Source organism: Danio aesculapii, chromosome 8 (assembly GCF_903798145.1).
Source record: "Danio aesculapii chromosome 8, fDanAes4.1, whole genome shotgun sequence".
NCBI lineage: Eukaryota > Metazoa > Chordata > Actinopteri > Cypriniformes > Danionidae > Danio > Danio aesculapii.
Genome location: NC_079442.1, coordinates 39,056,236 through 39,082,437, shown reverse-complemented (window position 1 = coordinate 39,082,437; position 26,202 = coordinate 39,056,236). Strand labels below are relative to the sequence as shown.

General features: G+C 35.9%; 2 protein-coding genes across 2 annotated transcripts in view; one reads left to right on the top strand and one right to left on the bottom strand.

Annotated features, from left to right (window-relative positions):
- xpr1a (xenotropic and polytropic retrovirus receptor 1a) overlaps positions 1-3,245 on the bottom strand; it is a 136,482-nt gene extending 133,237 nt beyond the window's left edge. The window contains exon 1 of the mRNA XM_056463930.1: positions 2,827-3,245. Within this exon, the coding sequence (XP_056319905.1) occupies positions 2,827-2,895 (69 nt within the window). The 5' untranslated portion in view covers positions 2,896-3,245. The remainder of the gene's footprint in view (positions 1-2,826) is intronic.
- A 3,694-nt stretch (positions 3,246-6,939) lies between these two features.
- Positions 6,940-26,202, top strand: part of acbd6 (acyl-CoA binding domain containing 6) — a 59,158-nt gene continuing 39,895 nt past the window's right edge. Inside the window, exons 1-5 of the mRNA XM_056463929.1 lie at positions 6,940-7,361; positions 10,014-10,078; positions 10,721-10,817; positions 15,672-15,754; positions 21,402-21,507. Coding sequence (XP_056319904.1) covers positions 7,086-7,361; positions 10,014-10,078; positions 10,721-10,817; positions 15,672-15,754; positions 21,402-21,507 — 627 coding nt within the window. The 5' untranslated portion in view covers positions 6,940-7,085. The remainder of the gene's footprint in view (positions 7,362-10,013; positions 10,079-10,720; positions 10,818-15,671; positions 15,755-21,401; positions 21,508-26,202) is intronic.

Below are 26,202 nucleotides of genomic sequence, written 5' to 3'. Positions count from 1 at the left end.
CATAAGGACATTTTACAAGCAAATAAAAGATTCTACAGCTAGTTAAAATGCACAGCTCGGCCTGTGAGACTTCATTAATTTATCACTCAATCAGTTTGTCAATTAATCAACAGGGAGACTAAACATTTCATCAACTCTTCATTCACCTTTCTAATCCTGCACCCCTGTGTTCACCTATGCACATAAATTACTCCATATTTCAAGGTCACATTTAAAGGCATAGTTCGCCCAAAAATAACAATTCTGTCATCATTTACTCTCCCTTTGTTTGTTTCAGACCTTTATGAATTTCTTTCTTCTGTTAAACACAAAAGAAGATATTTTGAAGAATGCTGGAAACCTGTAACCATTGACATATATAGTATTAGTTTTTCCTACTATGCAGTCAGTAGTTACAGGTTTTTGGCTTTCTTTAAAATATCATAATTTGTTTTCAATAGAAGATAGAAACGTACAAAGGTTTGAAACTTGAGAGTGAGTAAATGATGAGTACATTTTTATTTTTTAATCAATTATTCGTTTGGGTATCAGACAAAAAAATGTCTTGTTCAGAGTTTTAAGGAATGGACTAAGGAAGCCTGTCAGTTTCCTGAAAAGTACAATCTTTATAAGTCAGTTTATGGACTCAGGTTTATTGCGCAGAGCCTGTGGGGCTGCTTCACATTGACTTCCTATAGCACTGTCAGCCACAGGCAGCAATGCAATAGATGAACAGAGACCGAGCCTGTCTAGTAATCATGGCTTAACTGCTCACAGAGGGACTTCAATGGCCAAACATTAATAAATTCTACTTTTCTTTATGATGCACTGTAATACAGAACTGCAATGGATCATATTGTATTGAACGTAGCTGCGAAAAAAAGATGTTCATTTTATCTTGCCAAGAGTAAATCAGAGCCTAAACTACCACAATTTATCACCGTATGTACAGAATAAAAGCAGACAGCTTATTGATAAGGTTGTCTGTGTTGGAAGGGATATTGCTAATCATCTATCTGTGTCATGTAAACGGTGTAAATAGAGCTCAGTGTAACAATCCCTGGTAATGTCAAATGACAGGCTGATCATTATGAATTAATTTTCCTTAAGTCCTTTGTCTTGTCCTTGACAGATCAAGCTGAAATCTCACTGCAGTCTATTTGCAAATGCAAATCTGTCACATTTAGTCAGTAACTGAGGTTTGACAGTGAAAAGCCTCAGAATATGACTAATGAGACTAATCGATCAATTTTGACCAAAGCAGATGTGACAGATATATACATGCATGCAATAGAAGGTGTTACAGCACCTGTGAATATGAGCAACAGATGCATTTATTTTCGGTTTAAATGGTCAAACTAAGTGTATTCAGCCTGCTAATCTGTGCAATGATTATTAACGTACAATCATTGAGATTCTTTTGGATGAATACATTTTGTTTACTTGCAGTTTGCCGTTCAGCGTCTGATTACAGATTCAGTGCTCCAGACAAAGGATTTCTCCTCCTTTGCGCCAAAACGCATACTGAAGCCCTGACCATCCACCATCACCCCGCAAATAACATTGATTTATCATCTAAGGGCGCAGTCAATAATTTCACAGCACAGAAACAATAAATAAACCAACAAGACATTAAAATAATGCTTCAAGCCTTCTATTATGCAACAGTTTTCCAGCCACAACAGAATGAAACAAAAAAGCAAAGCTTACATGACACTTCAAATAATAATAATAATAATGATAATAATAATAATAATAATAATGATAATAATAATAATATATTAAATTAATTCTAAACTGCTTCATTCATTATTTCTTTCTTTTTTAAAGCAGAGTATTATTCTTCTGATGCAGAGGCTTGATAGTGGAGCATGTTATTTTTAGCAAGGGATGTATGAATCTCTCAGAGCTCTTTTGTTCATTATTCATAAAACTGATGGTGGTTGGAAAGCTTGAAAACCCTGGACTGCAAGCTGTGTAAAACCATTTGTGAATGAAGCAAAATATTTATGTTTTTTTAACTATATACTGGAAATTAAGCAAACATTTCTTGCAATGTTTCCATTATATTGTATCTAATAAGAGCAAAATGATTAGAAAATGTCATTTCAGAGAAAGAAAGAAAGAAAGAAAGAAAGAAAGAAAGAAAGAAAGAAAGAAAGAAAGAAAGAAAGAAAGAAAGAAAGAAAGAAATTCTGTGCAGAAATATACTTTCAACTCCGACACTCAGCAAATTAACTGCCGCAGACATAAAGTGGGCGAGCAAACAAATTAGATCAAATGACCTTTTTGGCTTAATTCCAAAAAGAAAAACTTAAGGAGGAAAGTAGACCAGTTTACTTCATGTAACTGTACAATTCTGACATTAACATATAATATTACATTTGTTTTTACCATTTGATTTATTGTTTATTGTATTCATTTATTTTTTGGAGCGATTTATTCTTCTTTGTCTCAAATGTCCAGGCAGGTGTTTGAAATTTTTTCAGATGCAATGAAACCACAGTAAAATCACAATGAAATGAACACCTTAAAAAAAACAATACAATATAGACCTACGTAAAAAACGTGGCAGCAAAAATGAACCTATAAATAAATAAAAATAACACTTACATATATATAAAAACGTGATATGATTCGACATTCGAGTTGTTTTTCAGAAATATTATAACTCGTTTGATATAATTTTTAAACCCATTATTCATTGCTTATTTCAATCGCAATATGTTGAAATCAAACAGTCCTCTGAAGTTGTGATTGGCGTGTGTCAGAATGGGCTTTTCTGCTGTCAGTTTCTTCTCAACGCAACAACAACAAGCGAACAGAAATCCTAAATAAATCTCTTACCTCATACTGAATATACTGTTTCCTCCATTCTGGAGTAATATGGGCGGACAGGTGCTCCGCAAACTTCATGCTGGCGGAGCAGAAATCCAGTCAAACTATGATAATATCCTCAGAAGCGTCTTCTTGTTCTTCGCGGCTTTTGTTATTATTTCTGTCACTAAGTTACTGAGCCTCACGCGTCGCGTTGCGCTCTGTCTAAATCCTGTCCGGTCTCTCGCAGTCCACTATTCCCCGGTCCCGCATACTGTTTTATTCCGTTCAAAGTAAAACCCGCAACATAGGGGGACTAAAAGTGACCTCCTGCTACTCCCCGAAACAGGTGCCTGAATGACAGCAGCGGGAGCGGGAGTCTCTGGGAGTGACTTTCTCTCTCCGGACTCTCTGCGCGTTCGTCAAGCGCTTGTTGTCCGCCATCAGAAGCGCGCTCTCGGTGAAAGACGTGTGTGCGTCACAGTGCGCCGTGAGCGGCGTTTACAAATAGCTGTTTGCATGTAATGCACTTTTATCCAAATATTGTGATGTTACTGATATTTGCACATTTTTTAAGAATGAGTGTGAAGACATTTGTCACTTGTTTTTTTCATGCTATGTATCATTACTGTTTTGGAATGATTTAAGTTCATATTGCTTTTCCAAGGTTAATATGAGTGGTAATTTGCACCTTAACGAAGTTATTTGTTATTTTGAAAACCAAAACGAGTCGTAGAAGCCACTGTAAACTTTCTTACACTTGCTGGGAAATTTTACTTTCACAAACAGAGGTTCCTTTAAAAAATCCAATCTTTATAGACTTCCTATCTGAAACAGAACATTTAATTAAATCACTTAGATTAATTGAAAATAAGAAAAGTGCTTCTTTTTTTCTTTTTTTTTTTTTTGATGAGCTCTTTCATACTACTTGAATATTTATCTCTTTTTTTATTGCATTATAACTTTTTTATGTGTTTTATTTTGGTTTTGCACTTTATCTTGTGTATCTAATGTGATTGTGTAAAAGAACTATTATCTTATGTATTCTATACAGTTTCTTGAAATTAATTTAAAAAAAAATAAAAAAAAACAAATAGCTGTTTGTGATTATTTTTTATCATGTCTTTTGGTTTAATATTTCAAATACATACGTAGATAACATTGTTGGGTAAGTTACTTCAAAAAAAGTAATCACCAACACTGAAAAAACTAATCATTGGATTTACTACATTTGTTTTAAAGTAAGTGGTTGCAAACAATTTGTATAGGCTGCATTTAAACAAACTAATTAAGTTGAACATTACTAAATAATTTGTTTGTTTAAATTCAGCCCATATTCCCCTGTACAATCCAAGTTATTGCAGAGTGTATTAGACCAAGGCAAAAATATCTAAAATTAACCCTGGTTTTGATCCAATTTGTGATCAGTGTCAACAAGCTCCAGCCACTCTTTTTCATACTTTATGGCTTTGTCCAGCACTAAGCACTTTTTGGGCATCAATTTTTAAAACAGTTTCTGCATGTTTTCTTTTAGATATCGAGCCATGACCCCCATAGCATTACTTCGACTTAACCCTACAAATGTTTCCTTGTCATCTACACAATCAAATGCACTCGCTCTCTGTTTAATAATTGCTAAAAGGCTTACAACACTGAACTGAAAAAATCCTTCTCCACCTAGTTATGTACATTGGATGTATGATCTGATGCAGTCTATGCAAATAGAAAAGATGCAAAGATTAGGTATACAGTTTGCAGTAATACTGAAAAATTTGACACTAATTGGCAACCCTTCCTCTTGTGTTACTTTTATCTATAATGTTATCTTATTATTGTTATTATTATATATCTTTTATATAATAATATAATATAATATTCATTCATTCATTTTCTTTTCGGCTTAGTCCCTTTAATAATCCAGGGTCACCACAGCGGAATGAACTGCCAACTTATCCAGCACATGTTTTTTATGCAGTGGATGCCCTTCCAGCCACAACCCATCACTGGGAAACATCTTTAAGCACTCATTCACACACATACTCTACAGCCAATTTAGCTTACCCAATTCACCGCATGTTTTTGGACTTGTGGGGGAAACCTGAGCACCCGGAGGAAACCCACGCAAACAAGAGGAGAAATGCAAACACCACACAGAAATACCATCTGATCCTGCTGGGGCTTGAACCAGCGACCTACCTACTGTGCCACCTTGCTGTCCTAGGCCTATATAAATTATCCTAAAAAATATTTTAAGGTTTAAATAACATCTTTTAAAAACATTTACTCACAAATAACATTGACATAGGCCTACCAAGAAATACATCCTTTATAGAAATACTGGTGACTTACATTTCCAGGATTTTTCTAGGTGTAGAAACAAGATCTAAAGCACCTAAAATTAAAATAGCAGTTGTTGAAGGAACAAATTAATATAATGTACGCTATAACAGCTTACTTGAAATAAATTGTGAGGCAACTTGTGGCCCCCTTGGAACTGTGTTGAGGCCCCCTTGTGGGGGTCCCTGATTAAAACACAGGAAGAACATGCAAACTCCTCACAGAAATGCCAACTGACCCAGCCGAGACTCGAACCAGCGACCTTCTTGCTGTGAGGCGATCATGCTGCCCACTGCGCCACCATGATGCCTTGTTATGGCTTTTCAAATGAGCTACAACAAATGAATGAAAACATCAAAATATTACTAATTATATTATTTGTAATTAAAATATTTTGAATATACCGTGTGTTTTTAATAATACAAAACTGCACATGCTTATGACATAATAAATGATAAGATGTCTAAATTCTGTCATTTATATAGGAATATGTATATTTTTGTACTGACGTTTCTTACTGATATGGATGATGGCAGTAATTTATTTCAAAACAGACATTTTATTGAATTTTACATAGAGCTCTAGTCTATATTTAATACCAATAAGTGCATACTACTTTCAAAATGAAAAAGACACTGATGGTTTAAATGCAGAGTACAAGAAACTTAAAACTAAACCATCCACCAGTCCACCTGAGCCCTTCACTCTTGTTTATGAATCTGTTTACTTACATTTTACTCAAATATATTACATGCTGACTCAAGACCATAAAGAACTGATTCATGACCCTTAAGAGGCCTGCATTCCCGCTTTATGTACTTATATTTTAGCACACCAGGGGGGCACTTTTAGCTTCTGGGCAACATAAAAACCTTTAGGACTACCGCAACAAGACATTTTTAAGAAATGCATTGAGAAGTAATCTGAGCGACTATGACGTGTTTTTCTTTGGTTGAAAAGGATTTGGACCGTGGAATGAATGGAGACACGTTTGGAAAAATGTGATTAGTTTGCCATCTTGTGGACAATATTGAGATTTCAAAATCTGCGCCAAAATCACAATGAATGAGTAAAAAGTAATAATTGAAAAGTGCTACATATATATATACACACACACACACACACACACACACACACACGCGCGCGCGCGCGCGCACGCACACACATATATATGGCGACACACACATATATACGGCGTCGCCACATATATATATATATATGCAAGAAGGTCGCTCGTTCTAGACTCGGCTGGGTCAGTTAGCGTTTCTGTGTGGAGTTTGCATGTTCTCCCTGCGTTCGCGTGGGTTTCCTCCGGGTGCTCCGGTTTCCCCCACAGTCCAAAGACATGCGGTATATGTGAATTGGGAAGGCAAAATTGTCCGTAGTGTATGAGTGTGAGTGTATGGATGTTTCCCAGAGATGGGTTGCGGCTGGAAGGGCATCCGCTGCGTAAAACATGTGCTGGATAAGTTGGTGGTTCATTCCGCTGTGGTGACCCTGGATTAATAAAGGGACTAAGCCAAAAAGAAAAAGAATGAATGAATGAATATACATTTACACACACACACACACACACACACACACACACACACACACACACACACACACACACACACACACACACACACATATATATATATATATAAATAACACGTCTATACATTTCTAGAATGACTGAAATGCAGATTTTTATTCGATTTGAACATCGTGCGACAGTATAAATATTATTACCTATTAACAGTTGGAACCGTTGCGACCGGGCGCAGGATGCAGTCGCGCCTATTATTGTGACGTACCATTCACGGACCAATTCTCAAAACAAGTCCGACTGAATCGGATTACGGATAACGTACTGTAGTAGCCAACTGTCTGTGCCGTTTTTATTACTATTTAATAACAACCAAAGCAAAAATACTGTTAATAAACCCTAAAGGGTATCTTTATTCTCTTCAATGGCGTCCCGATCTCCATCATCCTCCCCAGACTCAGCGACGGGCTCCGGTACTGATCCAGCCCGGCCTGACACCGGAGAGCCACTCGGCGGAGGCTCTGACTCCGATTCTGATTTCGGATTAGGGAAATTTGATTGCAGTGCTGGCGATGCATCGGCTCGATTAGAAGGGGCAGACCTAGAGAATGAGTTTGAGTCTGCGGCAGACCGGGTCCGAGATCTCGTGCAGACAGCCAGTCGAGAACAGCTGCTGTATCTTTACGCTAGGTTCAAACAGGTAAACAAACAGAGCTCCCCTCATTGTCATTGCTCATCAAGCTGTAAAATCACTTTCTGTTAGCATGACAGCTCGTGCAAACATGATATAAAGCGTTAATTTAGTTTGTCATTTAATTTATTATTTTACCAGTAGATATATTCTTATGACAATGGTGGCTAATTAAAAGTTTTCCCAGTAGAAGCAAAAACTGTAGTAACTGTTCATTGATTAAAACTGCACATCTGTAAGAAGCTAGTAGTTCTGACAGATGATCGGGGTAAAGTTGGTTTTGTTCGCACATTCAGACTTTCTCCTTAATATTATATTTTCAGAAAAGTATTCTTTGCAAAATCTAAACGGAAGGAATATTAGCAGCCAAAGACTATCAAAGTACAACATTGTTCACAGTCAATTAAATAGTGCTAATATTGTTTTGAAGTCATACGTAAACAATAGCAATGGTCCTAATGTATTTTCTGTTTTACATTTTTAATTTCCATAGCTTCTGAGAATCCAAAAAATGTCTACATATTGATAAATAATGTTATGATAGCTGTTTTAATGTTAAGTTATGATTTAATTGCCTCTTGTTACAGTTATGAAATAGTTTGATAACAAGCAGGAAATGTTCATGAGCCAATGACATGACCACGTCGAAATGGTCTGAAGCGAGCGTGTCACAAGTTGTCACTGAACGAATGTGTGAATATAAAAGCAACTTTACCTCAATCGGCAGATGAATGTGCCTGTTGAAATTGAGGTTAAGTTGTGTTTATATTCGCCCTTTTTTTTCTCTCTTTTTATTCTTATTATTACACAAATTACATTGAAACGCATGCAAATAGAGAGGGAAAAACAAAGAACAGAGATTAAAAAAACAAAACAAACAAATAAAAAAAAAGGTCAAATACTGGCAGATGTGCTTGTGTGTGTGCATGTAAAGGTACTGGATGACAAGTCAAAGTACATACGTAAATAAGAAAACAAAATATTTATATATACATACAAGATGCATAACAGTAGAAAGCATTTTATTGTAGGTCATTTGTTCATTTTTGAACAGTGACAACTTCTGATACGGTCTCTACATTGTTTATTACGCTACATTGAATATTTGGTCTGAAATCGCATGTAAATATGACTTCAAAACAATATTAGCACTATTTAATTGACTGAACAATGTTCTACTTTGATAGTCAGTGGCTGCTAGTAGGATTTCACTGTTTACAATTAGCAAAACATATTTTTGTGAAATTATATTAGTAAGGAGAAAGTCCAAATGTGCGTATATAAATCCAACCCAATCCTGTTGAATATGGAGTCTAAAATGCTGCCATTAACTTCTTTAAAAGGCCAGAGTTGAAATTGCAATACGTAATATAATTCATTTGGATTTAAAAAAAAAAAACATTATTACTATTCAACAGGTTGTCAAAGCAGCTTAATCGTGATCTTTACAGTAATGTCGTTTTACAGTGTCAAAGTTGCAGGATGCGATTGAGCTGTTAATAAGCCATACATAAGATGAGTGTCATGATCTAACTTAATTCTAATCTAGTGCTGTATTAATCTAATGGGTTTACATCAATACAGTTATAAAGATTCAAAAGTAAAACTTTCATACCCCAAATAAGCAAGCCCAAGGTAATAGCGACTAATCTATCTATCGTTCTATCTATCATTCTAGCAATCGTTCTAACAATCCATCCATGCATGTACTTTGCAAGTACATGTCAACTTACACTAACCCTAACCCCAACCCTAGCCTCAACCTAACAGTCTATTTATAATCTAATGAGAATTAGTTGCAATGTAACTTAAATTCAACAAAAGGACCATCAAAATAAAGTGTATTTCACTAATTTTGCAACAACCAAACCTGAAGAATAGACTATGTGCTGAAGCCTATGTAATGCAGTTAGATTGATGATATAATTCAAGCCAAAATTTACTCATGTGAGTTTTTTAAATATAAGAAATGATATAGTTAAGTAATAACACACATGCAAGAGTTGCAAGAGTGCAGTTTTCCAGAATCTTTCCGTAATACAAATGCAATTAATTTATTGTCTAGATTATTATTATTTGCTAGACCAATGATAATAGTTCCAAATAACGCCTGAGTGGAACATTTGTGCATTTGTGCTTATGTGAGCAATGCAGGTTTATGTCCTTCCTGCATCATGCACTCATTTTATATCTCTAAGAAATTTTCTGCTATAATAAAATAATATAATACATATTCTGCCTAATAATTAAAATTATCAGTGATTTATATAAACTCAATAAATAAAATGGTCACACTTTATTTTGATGGTTTGTTTGTTGAATTTAAGTTACATTGCTTCTACGTGCCAATTAATTCTCATTAGAATATTAGTAGACTGTCAGGTTGGGGTTAGGGTTAGTGTAAGTTGACATGTACTTGCAAAGTTTCTTATAGTCAGTTAAATGTCTGTTGAAGGAGCGGTATATACAGATATAAAGCAGACAGTCTACTAAGACTCAATCAATCAAAATAAAGTGTTACCAATAAAATATCCAATTATGTTTTGAGTCTATTTATTTTTGGTTGTCGAGTTTTAAATATCTGACTTAAGCTCTGTCTAAAAATGTTCAGCGGTTGAAATAAGTAAATAGTAAATATATTTTTAAACCTATTTTTCACAGGTCAAAGTTGGAAAGTGCAATACTTCAAAACCTGGTTTCTTCGATTTCGAGGGTCAGAGAAAATGGTAAGTCTCTTTGGTTTGGGTTCATTAGTACTTTAACCCTTATGTACTGTTGGAGATGTTTTCATCCACTCTGGGGTGGTTTTGAGTCTTATTTTGGCCATAACCTTTTCTCTGTTTTAGCTAGCGGAATGGTTTTTAGTGAAAAATCATATTTTGACACATAATTTGGGAAAATGCTTTGAGAAAAAAACAAACAAAAAACAATTACACTTTGGGAAAATGTACTACCCTTTCGTTATGTTCGAGAGGAAAACATCTACTAAATTAAACTGCTGTAACAATGCAAATGTTATGACATCATTTATCAACTTGATAATTAAAGAGTTAAAATCCTGTCATTTAAAAAAAAAACATTTAGTAGTTTTGATCAGGACTGAGGTTGATTAACAGATTTATGAAAAAAAAATTACAGCAGTTTAATTTAGTGGATGTTTTCATCTTGAATATAACAAAAAAAGTAGTAAATTTGATCAGTGCACACAAGGGTGAAATCATCTCACAGTTAGAATCAATTGTTTCTGATTTTTGTTTTTGCACAAAATGAATGAATATTTTCATATTGCATCCAATAATATGAGTTTTTTTTTAACACAAGAATACATGATTTTAGAGTCTTAAAATGTAACATTTTTCTGTTGACAGGTCAGCATGGAAGCAGCTGGGGGACATGAGTACAGAGCAGGCCATGCAGGAGTACGTGACCTGTGTACATGCCCTGGACCCAGAGGGCAGCCAGAAGGTACAGAGAAAAAAAGAATAGAATTTGACTTTTATATTTAGCAACTTAGACTTTGATGTGCTACATTTGATGTGCTTATATTATTCTCACTTGTAAATCGCTTTGGATTAAAACGTCTGCTAAATGTAAAGATCAGTCTTAAAGGAACACTCCACCTTTTAAAAAAATGGGCTCATTTTACAACTATCTATAGTTAAACTGTTGAGTTTTACCATTTTTGAATCCATTCTACCAATCTCCAGTTCTGGCATGAGCATGTTTAGCTTAGCTTAGCATAAACTATTGAATTGGATTAGACTAGGGATCACCAAAGTTGTTCCTGGAGGTCCGATGTCCTGCAGATTTTAGCTCCAACCCTAATCAAACACACCTGAACAAGCTAATCAAGGTCTTACTAGGTATACTTGAAACACCCAGGCAGGTGTGTTGAGACAAGTTGGAGCTAAACCCTGCATGGCACCGGACCTCCAGGAACAAGATTGGTGACCCCTGGATTAGACCATTAGCATATCTTGCTCAAAAAAAAAAAAAAAAAAAGAGTTCCATTTCTGTCAGTCTTTGTACACAATCGTAAGAGAACAGTCAATCTTTAAATAGGAATATTATCAGTTATTATCAACTCTTTTTTTTTTTTTGTTTGTTTGAAAAGGTGGAGTGTTGTTTAAACTGCAGTTATAATGGGATAGAAAACAAAATGTTTACTGTGTCTTTTGTATTAAAACAGTTTAATATACTTCATACTGATATTTTCAAGTCCCAGGTCACCCAGAAAGGAAAACAGATTAGCATGACATTGCTTTAGACATACTTCAGCTCTCAGATGAAGCAGAACATTAAAGGTATACTTTGGCTTTGGCAAGTTGTTGTTAATTTATTCATCTTTCTTCAATAGAACATTTAAAGAAGATATTTTGACTCTCAAAGTGATAGCCATTACGTTTTATAAATGATAAAAACTACATTTCAGCTACAGGTCTTTTTAAATGCTCTATTGAAGCAATATCTTGGATGGCCTGAGGATGAGTAAATTAATTTACAATTTTAACTGTTTTCATTTTTGAGTAAGCTATCCCTTTAACTAGTTTGTTTTACATGTAATTAAAGTACACCTCTTGTAGACAGATGTTCTTTTATAGGCATTGTGCAGTAATGCCACTGCGGCGTTAACATGTCCAGAAGAGGGCAGTCTCTGATTGTGCCATTGCTGTGGTTGTTCCTCATTCTTATATACTGTAGGCAGTAGATAAAAATCTCCTCGTTTTTGACAAGATGTTAAGGATTATGAAGACCAGAAACAATGTCTAAATTTGTCACCCTAGGTTAACTAATTTGTATCTATTGAAGAACGATCACAACTAACATGTAATCTCTGTCTAGCCTCTCTCACCATAAAACATATTTTGTTAGATTGTGAAATCTAACTATCGCTCTAACATCGATCTGTCATTCCATCCATCAGTTTATGTATTCATCTATATATCTATCCATCCATCCATCTGTCACTCCATCATTCTAACAATCTTAAATCTGGTATTTAATCCATCCATCCATCTATCTATCGTTCTAACAAAATATCTGTCATTCCATCCATCCATCCCTCCATCCATCCATCCATCCATCCATCCATCCATCCATCCATCCATCCATCCATCCATCCATCCATCCATCCATCCATCCATCCATCCATCCATCCATCCATCCATCTATCAGTCTGTCATTCCATCCATCCATCCATCCATCCATCCATCCATCCATCTATCAGTCTGTCATTCCATCTATCTATCTATCTATCTATCTATCTATCTATCTATCTATCTATCTATCTATCTATCTATCTATCTATCTATCTATCTATCTATCTATCTATCTATCTATCTATCTATCTATCTATCTATCTATCTATCTATCGTTCTATCATTCTAGCAAGCATTCTAACAATCCATCCATCTATCATTCTATGTATTGTTCTAACAATCTATCTATCATCCATCCATCCACTGTTCTATCGATCTATCTGTCATTCTATCTCTCCGTCCGTCCATCGGTTTTATCATTCTATCCATCTGTCCTATCGTTCTATCCATTCTATCCATTGATCTATTATTCTATCCATAATTCTATCGTTTATTCCATCCACCCATCCATCGTTCTATCCATTGTTCTATTGGTCATTCCATCAATCCAATCTATCTATTATTCTATCTATCCTTCTAACAATCTATCTGTCGTTCCATCCATCCATCCATCCATCCAGCCATCCATCATAGCCATGTCAGATCAGACACATCTCCTTTTCTTATAGTACTGCAAGAAATGTAATCTCGTTGGCATACAGAAAAGCACATAAACAAATTCCCCACCTTACAGAAGGAACTGATTGTGTTAGTGTGTTAAAAGAGGCCAGGCAGCTCCATTACAAGATAAAGAGAGAGAGTGGAGTTGGTTGGAGAGACAATAGGCAATTTCTGACCTCCTGTGCACTTTTGTTGTTACGCGCAGCTGCTGTGGAAGAAGAAAAGAGGAGAGCAGGAATTTACACTATTTTAATACAAGCCTTCTATTCAGACAGAAGTGCAGATGCAGCACTTTTCTGCTCGAAACTGTAATATTTTTAAGTCGTTGAATTAAAATTGCTGTATAATAGAGCTGGCTTGCAAATTGAATCTATTTCTCAGTGAGTTCCACTAGTGGTTGAATACCCAGAGTCCTTTGTGCTCTCTCTTATGCTGTTGCCAAATGCCGTTCAGTTTAAACGAAAGTGAACATAATGATGCCAGAAGTACAAAACCCGTCAAGTCTAGCAACATGTGCAACATCCTGCCAGTTTTCTGTCAGGTTTGAGCTCAGTAGAGGCTTATTGTAGATCTCTTTTGAAAATTGTCTGCTGAGGGATACTTTTTGCTTTTTGTATAATTTCATACCCTGTTTGATCAGCAGATTAGTTTTTTTAATTGTTTATATGTGAAAAAATGACTCATTCTGTTCCAATCGATAGTGCTAGCAATGTTCAGGAATTTTCAGCAAAATTAACATATCGTCACCTTAGAATTGTAAGGTTCTATCTGACATTTTTGTCAAATTTGAGTTATCCACATATTCTTATAGAGCTTGGCTCTATAAGGTTTTTTCTGTGAGCCAATCAGCATTTTTAATGCACGCACGAAGACCAATCAGGATCAGCTTTCTTTGTCATTTCGCTGGACTGCTCATTTGACAGCGGGAAACACCAGAAAGACAAAATAATGCCGCACCACACAAAATTGAGATGTGTGTAAATGTGATGATTTAGAAGCATTTCTTGACAATGAGATTCATTAATTCATTCATTTTCTTTTTTCGGCTTAGTCCCTTTATTAATCTGGGGTTGACACAGCAGAATGAACCGCCAACTTATCCAGCATATGTTTTACGCAGCAGATGCCCTTCCAGCTGCAACCCATCACTGGGAAACACTCATAGACACTCAATCACACACATACACTATGGCCAATTTTAGCTAACCCAATTCACCTATAGTGCATGTCTTTGGACTTGTGGGGGAAACCGGAGCACCCCGAGGAAACCCACACCAACACGAAGAGTACATGCAAACTCCACACAGAAATGCCAACTGACCCAGCTGATGCTCGAACAAGCGACCTTCTTGCTGTGAGGCGATCCTGCTACCCACTGCGCCACCGCGTCGCCGACTTTAAGATGAAATGTAAAATTTTACATTGTTGAAAAAGGGAAGGGCATTCTCTGCATAAAACATATACTGGATAAGTTGGTGGTTCATTCCACTGTGGTGACCTCTGAAATAGAGACTAAGGAATTAATAAATTTATATTTTAAAGTGTCCTTGGTACATGTTCCATGAACTTATTGTAGTAATTACAATTAAATACACAACATTACATGCAATACACTCTAAACTTAAACCACGTTATAACCAGGGTGCGAATTACAGGGGGGTTTGCTGACCTTCCGGATTAACGCTTGATCCGCTTGGGGGTCAGCTCTTTAATACTGAGAAATAATTTGCTCTGCTTTGCATTTTAAATAATAATGTTAATAATTAAAACTAATTAACATCTAATTATAGATATATAAATATCCATTTAAAACTCATTAACAGTCTGAAACAGTCGGAATCCGGCAGATCTAGAGCACCGATATACAACGTAACTGTTCACAAGACTGTTTTCTCATAAAATAGCTGATTGTTTCTACATATAGCCTAAAAGTAAAGTCAAATTAGATGCATAGTTTGACTTACAGTAACCTTATAAGTAGCTAATCGATAATGTAGGTCAGAATACACAAAATATCCCACAAAACACTGAAAACTTAAATACATTTTATTAATAAATTAGAGGCAAATATAATAAATACATACAGTACTCTCTCAGAAATAAAGGTACAAAAGCTGTCACTGGGGTGGTACATTTTTGAAAGGTACATATTTGTACTTAAAGGGTAATACCTCGAGGGTTCATATTGAATGTACCTCTTGAAATGTTTAGGTACTAATATATACTTTTGAGGTACCAATATATGCCCTTTAAGTACAAATATGGACCTTTTGAAAAGGTACCACCCCAGTGACAGCTCTTGCACCTTTATTTCTGAGAGTGTACATTTGATTACATTACTGATAATGTTAACCTCCCCCAATCGTCAATGTGTAATTCGTAGCCTGATTATAACCCTAAACATATACTAAGTACATTAATAAATATTACTCAGTTAAACAAAGTTACACTGTAACTAAAAATGTACCGTATTAGTTGTATTCATAATTATAATTGTGACGTAGACTATAGTTAATAGTTAATTCATTGGACATAAGACATTGATTTGTCTCTTTTTCAGTCTTCAGAGCGACGGGGAGGAGAGAAGCGAACTGGATTCGGTGGGCCAGCAGTTAGCTCTCTATACCAAGAGGAAAAGATAAGGTAACAGGTCCCGCTTATAAATACGATGATTTTATTATAATATCTTTCATTTTATTTATTGGATCCGGGGATCACTCTTGCATCAGCGAGCCATGATTCATTTTCCTGCTCATGGAGCTCACTGATGCCAGATGCCCCCTGTGCTTCTTCCCCCCTTAAACGAGACAAATTAAGGGCTGAATTCACAGGGTTTTACCTCCTAAATTAACAGTATTAGTATGCATGCATAGGGGGTGACGAGGCCTCGGGAAGCGGTAGAGATTAATTACTTTTTTTATGATTCTATCGATGAGAGGAATGTAAAACGGATCCAGGCATGGATGGATGAAAGAAATATATGGAAGTATCAATGCAACAGGGGTTCATTCCCCAAGTTGACGTGTCCCGGGAGAATGCGAGTCATTCATTGGGGACGGAAAAAGCAAAGAGGCAATTAACATCCCGTTCCCCCTCTTCTCCTTCCAATTGTCACTCGCTGAGCAGCCCATTTCGGGTGTGACCCAATCAGAACACCATGCAGACTGCTTCACTGCCTTCCAATTTCCAGGCTTGGTGATTGAGAGCCCTCTTGCATATTCAAACCTCTCGTTAGGTTTTCATTAGAAAGTCTTAATGGTTTCGGCATTGCCCGTTAGCTCAGTCGGATTACATATAATTTTAAGACCTTTTTTCACAACAGTTAAGAGAGAGTTGTGTTTTCTTCTGTTAGAGTTATAAAAAAGAAGAACTCCTCCAAAGAATGCATGATGGATGAGTTGTTGTGCGAGGATGTCAAGAAGAGCGATTGATCTGATCTGATTGATGTCCGTTTCAGAATACCAGCCTGTTTTGGAGGGCAGTGCGCTTTCACATGAGGTGTAGTGTGTGTGTGTCCATGTTCATCAGCACCTGCAGGATTTAGCAGGGACATTTGAGGCCTAAAATTATTTGCTTCTTTTCTTTTGTTTTGCTGTGAAAATACAATTAGTATCACTAATTGATGATTTAATAACACTTTACAATAAGGTTGTATTAGTTAAAGTTTTTACTAACATGAACAAACAATGATCAACACCATTGTTACCATATTTATTTATCTTTGTTAACATTATTGGAAAAAAAAGTTGTACATTCTTCATTTATGTTAACTCACGATGCATATACTAATGTAAACAAGGATGAATTTGGATTTTAATGATGCATAAGTAAATGTTTACCTATGAATAATAAATGATGTACTAGTATTGTTCATTATTAGTTAATGATAGTAAAAACATTAACATCAACTGAGGAATCCTTATTGTAAAGTGTGACCAATGATCCTAAACTGATAGTCCTGCCCATTTTTTAATTTGCCCTATCGTCATTCCAAACCTTTATGACTTTCTTTATTCTGAGGAACAGAATTTTAAAGAATGTTAAAAGGACCAAAACATTTGATGTGGATCAAAAATGTTTATCAAAAGACAAGAATGGGTGTCAATAGTGTTGAAAGATTTGATCTACTTCAAACATTGACTACTGTAAATGTTTCAAAATGGTCTAGTATGCAGTTTCACAGGTCTAATATACTTATATAAAAAAGTGTAATTTCTTCTTCAATTGTTTAAATTTGACATAACCAAACTGTGTTTTTTGTGCTTTTGACATATTGTATGTTTTGACAGTTGCAGTTTGATTGCACTGCAAAAATGCTTTTCTTACTTGATCTATTTGTCTTGTTTTTAGTCCAAATATCTAAAAAATTTGTTAAATCCAGACGCATTTTCTAGACAAGCAAACATATAGTCTTGTTTTAAGAAATAACCAAAATTAAGTGAAGTTTTTCCTTAAAATAGTCTGCCAATAGGCTACACAAATAATTTTGTATTTCCTTTTGACATAAGATTATTTTCACTAAATGGTGACATATTATTTCTTAAAACAAGACTACATGTTTTGCTTGTCTGGAAAAAAATGCTTCTAGATTTAAGAATTTTTAAATATATTTAGAAAGCTCTAAGTAAGAAAAGCATTTTGTGCTGCCTTTCTGTGCATGCACTTCATATTGGTGAGCTACAAAAATGCGTAACAACAATTTAAACTGACAAGACTTTAAAAGTGGCACTGGGGTGCATTTCCCAAACAACGACGTAACTCACGGCTGAACTATCATAGTACGATGCATCGTTTGGGAAAAGAATGATGTAGTGATAAGTTTCCCAAAACTCATAGTTACTTTGTCGCAGATCCATCGTTCAACCATGTTAGTTATAAAGTAAAACACCCATAATGATTGCGATTGTAAACATGAATTTCGCTAAAACTGAACTGTAAAAACGCGTTGAAAGCAAATTACACCTAAGAGAGATGACATTAATGTTGTTTTTTTTTTGTTTGTTTTTTTAATTTCAAGTTTAAATGTTAAAATGTTCTAAATGAATAGGGTATAAGGGGGGTAACTGTAAATAGAACACAGCCAGCAACTATGCTTCTAACTACAGTTCCAGAGGTGTAGTTACAAACATACAAGTTTGCGACGCAAAACGCCAAATCAATGAACTATGTTTGTAACAATGGAACTTGCGACTTTAGTTGGCTAATGATGGTTTTCTGAAACGGACCCCTGATCATTTGTTTGTTTAGGTCGAAGTAACCAATGCACAAGCTATAAAGGCTCCTCCCTCTTCTGGAAAGGGGGGTTAGGAGCTGCAGCTTATTTGCATTTAAAGAGACACACATGCCTCAAATACAGGCATTTACAGCATGTTATAATAAGACTTCTAATCTTCTAAGATGTCTAAAAGACATCTGTTACTTTTAGTAAAATGGGTGTAACAGGACCTCTTCATTGTTTACAGATTTATGCATAGTTTTGCCTCTATACTCTTCACTAAAGCCTGTGTGTGAAAACATGGATACCTATCTTTTGTTTGGTCTTGTTCTAGTCAGAAAATGTTGATCAAGCAATGTGGAATGACAGAGTAGCTAGTGACCTTCCCAGCATCCTCAGCGGCATCGCTGATGCCATGTCGTTTATCAGTGAGCTATTAATCAGGTGTAAGCGCGCGTTTGCGAGCGTCGCGTGTGTGTGCTGGCTTTAGGAGCACAGGCCGGCATCAGTGTGACGAATGAGCAGTTTTATTGATTAGTTGCCCCAAGAGACAGATGATGCCCACATGGCACAGACACACTGGGTCACAGTAAAACCACACACACTCACATATTCATCCTTTTCTCCCACAAGTGAGAGAAGGCCAGGTCTACTGCAAGAATATATGGGCATAAGCCACTTCCAATATGTTTTTTCATCAGTTTTGTTAAGATTTGTTTTTTGAGTTATTAGATGTGTTAGGTTAGGATATTAAGATCAGTATCTGAGACCTTCATCAATATAGTCCATAAAATAGGATTGTGATTGTCATAAATGTGACTTGAAATCTTGAAACTTTGAAAATAACAATATTTAAGATTCATTTATAACCCTGTTACACGTTCTGCCTTAATACCTATTTATTATGTCATTTATTTTGCTTATGAAACCTTTATTTTGTTAAGAAGCAAAATTTAGGATAAATGTACAACTTTATGTATTGTAATTCATTGTATCTTTTGAAAATGTTTCAATGTATATTTTGTTCTGAAGAAACAAATTAGTGCTTAATCGCATCCAAAATAAGTTTGGTGTGTATTTTATATATTTAATATGTATATGTGATACCCACACATACATAGAAGCAAAACTATACAAAACAATTTTGTTACATAGATATTTAAATTAATATATAATTTTAATCATATACATTTACACTCACCGGCCAGTTTTACACCTTACTAGTACCGGATTGGACCCCCTTTTGCCTTCAGAACTACCTTAATCCTTTGTGGCATAGATTCAACAAGGTACTGGAAATGTTCCTCAGAGATTTTGGTCCATATTGACATGAGAGTATCACGCAGTTGCTGCAAATTTGTCAGCTGCACATCCATGATGCGAATCTCCTGTTCCCCCACATCTCAAAGGTGCTCTATTGAATCTATTGGCAGTTTGTGGTGTTGACATTATGCACAGTTGGTACTAATGGACCCAAAGTGTGCCAAGAAAATATCCCCCACACCATTACACCACTACCACCAGCCTGCAAGATGAATCCATGCTTTCATGTTGTTGATGCCAAATTCTGACCCTACCATCCAAATGTCGCAGTAGAAATCGAGACTCATCAGACCAGGCAGCGTTTTTCCAATCTTCTATTGTCCAATTTCGGTGAGCCTGTGTGAACTGCAGCCTCAGATTCCTGTTCTTAGCTGACAAGAGTGGCACCCGGTGTGCTCTTTAGCTGCTGTAGCCCATCCGCCTGAAGGTTCAACGTGAAGGTTGTGTGTTCAGAGATGCTCTTCTGCAGACCTTGGTTGTAACGAGTGGTTATTTGAGTTACTGTTGCCTTTCTTTCAGCTCGAACCAGTCTGGCCATTCTCCTCTGACCTCTGGCATCAACAAGGCATTTGCGCCCACAGAACTGCCGCTCACTGGATATTTTCTCTTTTTCGGACCATTCTCTGTAAACCCTAGAGATGGTTGTGCGTGAAAATCCCAGTAGATCAGCAGTTTCTGAAGACCAGCCCATCTGGCACCAACAACTATACCACAATCAAATTCACTTAAATCACCTTTCTTCCCCAAACTGATGCTCACTGCAGCAGATCGTCTTGACCATGTCTACATGCCTAAATGCATTGGGTTGCTGCCATGTGATTGGCTGATTAGAAATTTGCGTTAACAAGCAGTTGGACAGGTGTACCTAATAAAGTGGCCGGTGAGTGTATAATTTATATCTAAATATAAAAAAAACATTTTCTCTAATATATGCATGCATGTGTGCATTTATATATACATAATAAATATACACAGCACACACACATATATTTGGTCAAAAGAAACTTTGAATGCAAATTCATTTTTGCTCAGCACTTAAAAAAATCTTTTTGTGCATACATGTTTGGCACAACACAACTCTTTAAGTTAAGGAGAATAATTGTCTCTGTGGTTTCAGACTTCTCTCCTAATGTGTATATACTGTACAATATTTATATATTTTCAGAGCATTGATACCATATCATTGAATTAGTCAGTACTGGAGTGATTGACTGGCAGACATCAGTTCATGTGAAGTTGTCCAGTCTGTCAGTATGCTGTAATGAGAGTGAGGAGCCGCCACACAATAGGGCTCTGAATGCAATTAATCTGCCATCCTGCATGGGCAAGAGGGGCAGGGGTAAATCTCTTAATGAGATTTCTCAAACCAACTGTACCTCATGCCGTGTATAACCCGTTTCTTTCTCTCCCTCTCGCTCTCTGCCTGGCTTGGCCCAAATGCCACAAGGTGATTAGAGAGGGAAATAATTAAAAAGGGAGTGGTGAACGCCTGGCATGTGTGTGTGCGTGTGTGTATTACCATGAGACGCTGCCAATAACATGATATTTGCTGCACATCCGTTTAGCCCAAATACATATTCATCCTGAGTGATCAAACTGAAATGTATATTATTACAGTCCCCAACATTTTATCAACTTGTTGCTTATTGCTTTTGAAGGATTTAATGCTGTTTGTTCTGTGACGTTTATTTTTTATGTTTGATGTGATCATCAATTTTTAGATGATTTATTTTTTGTTGTGTTTGACTTCAGGGAAGAGGACAAAAATATTTTCGACTACTGTCGAGAGAACAACATCGAACACGTCAGCAAGGCCATCAGCTCCAAAACAGTGGACGTGAACACAAGAGACGAAGAGGTAGGATTTATTCAAAAGAAATGAATACATCAAATGTATATATGATACTAAAGTTTGAAATGTTTCTCAAGCAGCATATACTTACTTACTTAATCCCAGGGCCATTTATATTGAAGTTGATATTTAGCCGCACCATATTGGCGTTTCGTAACATCCAGTCTTTATGAGATGGGTTGTTAGTCCAACGCTCAACCCCCAATCTGGAGGACCAGGACATACACACATACACTACACACTATTTAGCTTATCCAATTCACCTACAACACATGTCTTTGGACTGTGGGGGAAACCGGAGCACCCAGAAAAAACCCACGCCATCACAGGGAGAACATGCAAACTCCACACAGAAATGCCAACTGACCTAGCTGGGGCTCGAACCAGCGACTTTCTTACTGTGAGGCCCAAGCAGCATATAAAGATATTAAAGGATTTGTGAAGCATCATTAGACAGAAGTGACTAAAAAGTTTGAAAAATGATTTTGAAAGAAGTCTCACCAAAGCATTTCTTTTATTTCTTTGGTCAAAAACACAATAAAATTGTACTACTGTGTACTATTTTAACCAAAAATAAAGTATTTTAAAATGTAAAAATTGATCATAACAGGACAACAAAATGACAATGTATAATAATTCATTCATTCATTTTCTTTTCAGCTTAGTATTAATCAGGGGTCACCAGTGGATGCCCTTCCAGCTGCAACCCATCACTGGGAAACACCCACACACTCTAATTCACACACATACACTACGGACAATTTAGCGTATCCAATTCACCTATATCGCATGTCTCTGGACTGGGGGCAAACCGGAGCACCCGGAGGAAACCCCAAATCCCAAAAATGTAATAATATGTCACACAATTTCTGAACTGTATTTATTATTAAATGAAATAAATGTTGCCTTGTTGAACAGACTTCTTTCAAAACATGAACAAATCTTAATGTTTCCAATCGTTTAACAGCTACTATACATTTTATAAAGCTTTATAAATGAAACCTTTATCAACATAATACGTAACCCGTTTCTAAGGTTATTGTGTAAGCAAGTATTTTACAGTACATTGGAAATACTTAATGTATCTGTCAATGTTTTTAAACAATTATATTTGATTTACCAAAGTCACACAAATGACAATTTCACATCTGTCACATCCATAACGGCGAGATGCCACATCCACAATGACACTTTTTCATCATAAATGGGAAAATATTAAATCAAATAAAATCAATAATTTTTGTTCTATAGAGAGCGGACTCTTCTCCTGTTGATTAGCATTATTTCTTTTGGGTTGTGCAGTTAAATTCACTGAATTTCTACAAAGTATGTCGTACACTGTAAACTCGCAGACTTTTTTGGTCACATACATAACACGTGTTTATTTTTTACATTTAAAGTACAAAAAATGTTTACATGTTGATATTTTTCTGATCCCATAACTCTGTGGTGAGTTGTTCGGCAAAATATAAACAGATGTTTCAATGTAATGTTAACAAATACTTTATGTAAATTTATGTTTGGAGTTTTTACTGCAAACGTCACATCCATAACGCTGGAATTGTGCATTAATAAATATACCTGTTACTATTATTATTTTCTAAAGCATCATATTACATAAAAACGATGGTAATGGCTGCTAAAAATACAGCTTTGCCATAAAGGAAACTTTGGAATATATTAAAAAAATAAAACCTTTATTTTAAATTGCAGTAATAACTCATAATATTACTGTTTCTACTTTAGTTTTGACTGAATAAATGCAGCTTTGGTGAATATAAAAGTATAAGAAAGACTTGCTGATCCCAAACTTTTGACAGTATTTTCATTATTATATAATATTTATTTAGGGTGACACGGTGGCTCGGTGGTTAGCACTTTCGCCTCACAGCAAGGTCACTGATTCCAATCCCGGCTGGGCCAGTTGGCATTTCTGTGTAGAGTTTGCATGTTCTCCCCGTGTTGGCATGGGTTTCCTCTGGGTGCTTCGGTTTCACCCACAGTCCAAAGACATGTGCTATAGGTGAATTGAATAAACTAAATTGGCCATAGTGTACGAGTGTGAATGAGTGTGTATTTACAGTGATGGGTTGCAGCTGTAAGGGCATCCGCTGTATAAAACATATGCTGGATAAGTTGGCGGTTCATTCTGCTGTGGCGGCCCCTGATGAATAAGCCGAAGGAAAATGAATGAATGAATGGATGGGAGAATATTATTTATTCACTGCACACAAGTATAACCAAAAACACTGATCTTTGTGACTGAAGAGTTTTGTTTTGCCAAGTGAACAAATACCCTGCTCATTTTGTAGGGCTCTGTGAATCAGAGCTCAGCCTCTTTCTGTTACTTCTCTCCTGTTCTCTGAGTTAAAGAGATCAGTCCTCTGCATTTCCCACATGGCTAAAAACTCCAAAGGTCACTGGATGCACCATCCATCCGCTCATCCCATTTTTATTCATGTACCATCGTGACCAACTGGCCTGTTTGCTTTATTTCAGCTCTGCAATTCTGAAAGTGGGGAAGCAGTTGGCTCTCCATCAGGTCGGCCAGATGGCAGCCTTTGTCAATCCACCATTGTTCTTCTCTCTGCTGCAGTTCAGCAGATTGACCTCTAGAGGGCACTAGTGAATTTGAAAACCTGCTGCGTAGACTTGGCCTGAAAAAATACCTACTACAGTGTCAGTGTAACAATAGAGTAGACGGATCACAGTGCAGCCCCAGAATACTGATTAATTGTCATTTTAAATATTTTAGATTTCAAACTGCTAGATTGTATCCATTTGTCAACATTTCTAATCATTTGAAATATAACAGAATTAAAAGTATTTTAATAAGTGATTGTCAGAATAAGTATTTTTTACAGTTACAGTGAAGAACGATGGGACTTAATTTCACACATTTTTGACATTTTATTTGAAACATTACTTGTATTTATTATATATTCTATTCTATTATGCAATTTTAAATGGTTTATTTTTATACTTTTAGCTTTTTCATTCATTCATTTTCCTTCGGCTTAGTCCCTTTATTCATCTAGGGTCGCCACAGCGGAATGAACCGCCAACTTATGCAGCATATGTTTTACACAGCGGATGCCCTTCCAGCTGCAATCTAGTACTGGGAAACATCCATACACTCTCATTCACACACATACGCTACAGCCAATTTAGTTTATTCTATTCACCTATAGCGCATGTCATTGGACTGTGGGGAAAACCAGAGCACCCGGAGGTAACCCACGCGAACATGCAAACTTCACACAGAAATGCCAACTGACCCAGCCAGGACTCAGTGACCTTCTTGCTGTGAGGTGAAAGTGCTAACCACTGAGCCACCGTGTCGCCCCTTTTAGCTTTTTATTTATATTTATTATTTGTTTAAATTATTCAGTTTTAGTTATAATTTAAACTAAATGAAAATTAAAATATAAAATACTATTTAATTAATAAAATGGTTGCACTTTACAATAAGGTTTTATTAGTTAATAATGGTTATATATATATATATATATATATATATATATATATATATATATATATATATATATATATATACATATATATACATATATATATATATACATACATACATACATACATACATACATACATACATACATACAAGAGCACCCAATTAATTCTATTAATAATGGGTATATATTATTAATACATTAAAATAATTAATATTATAAATACTCGTAAATTTTTTATATCTATATATAAACAATATTTATAGTAGATTATGTATTAATAATAAATCTCTGTTCAGGTGTTTCTGGGGGTGTCTTGATTGCGCTGGTAGTTTGTGTGCTTCCAGCTCAAGGTCAGAACTGTGAGGGATGAGGCGGTGTTTCTGACCTGTAGCCGTGGCCGTCTCAAACTCACTGCAGTATTGAGACGTGGCGCATTCGCTCTGCTCTCAACATAATGCTGTTTGATGTTTTCAGCGGAGGCTGTTGCCAGTGCTTTAATTTGGGCTGAGATGAGCTTCATGGCTGCCATTTGACCTCATGCAGGTCAGCCTCTCTGCCCAGGGTCAAATACATTACCCTTAATGTACAAGAGCACCCAAGCGCAGAGCAGTGAGGAAATAATCGCACCGTTGATGATGACAATACATCAGAATAAACTGGAGTTATTCAAGGTGGTGGATGGAAAACAGAGGGGTGCAGGGGCCTGGAGGAGAACCACAGCGGTTATGCTGTTATACTGCACTACCAGCACCCAACACTGAACATTTTCTCATTTTTAGCACTTTTTTTTTTTTAAATGTAGACTCCATATTTATAAAGTTAAGTCAGACTGGCTTATTAATTTAGGTCAAATTATCTAAGAGAATAAGTCAATTTAATTTGTCCAGATAGACTAAAGCAGGGGTGCCAAAACTGTTTCTTATGAAGCCAAAAATCAAACTTAATTGAGGCTAGTGAGCCGAAGGTAAATACAGTTGCCATGGGTAATGTCTTAAATATTTTTAATAATAATTTCATAAATATTTTTAATAATAATAATTTAACTAGAAAACATTGCTTTATATTAACTAATACAGAATATATATCAGTATAGTGCTTCCCACACATTGACTTTACTTGGGCGAACCGCCCAGGTATATTAACAGCCGCCCAAGTATATTTGGTGGTGACACATGAATAATACTATTATTATCATCATATTACACTTTTTTTGCATCCATCCAAGAAA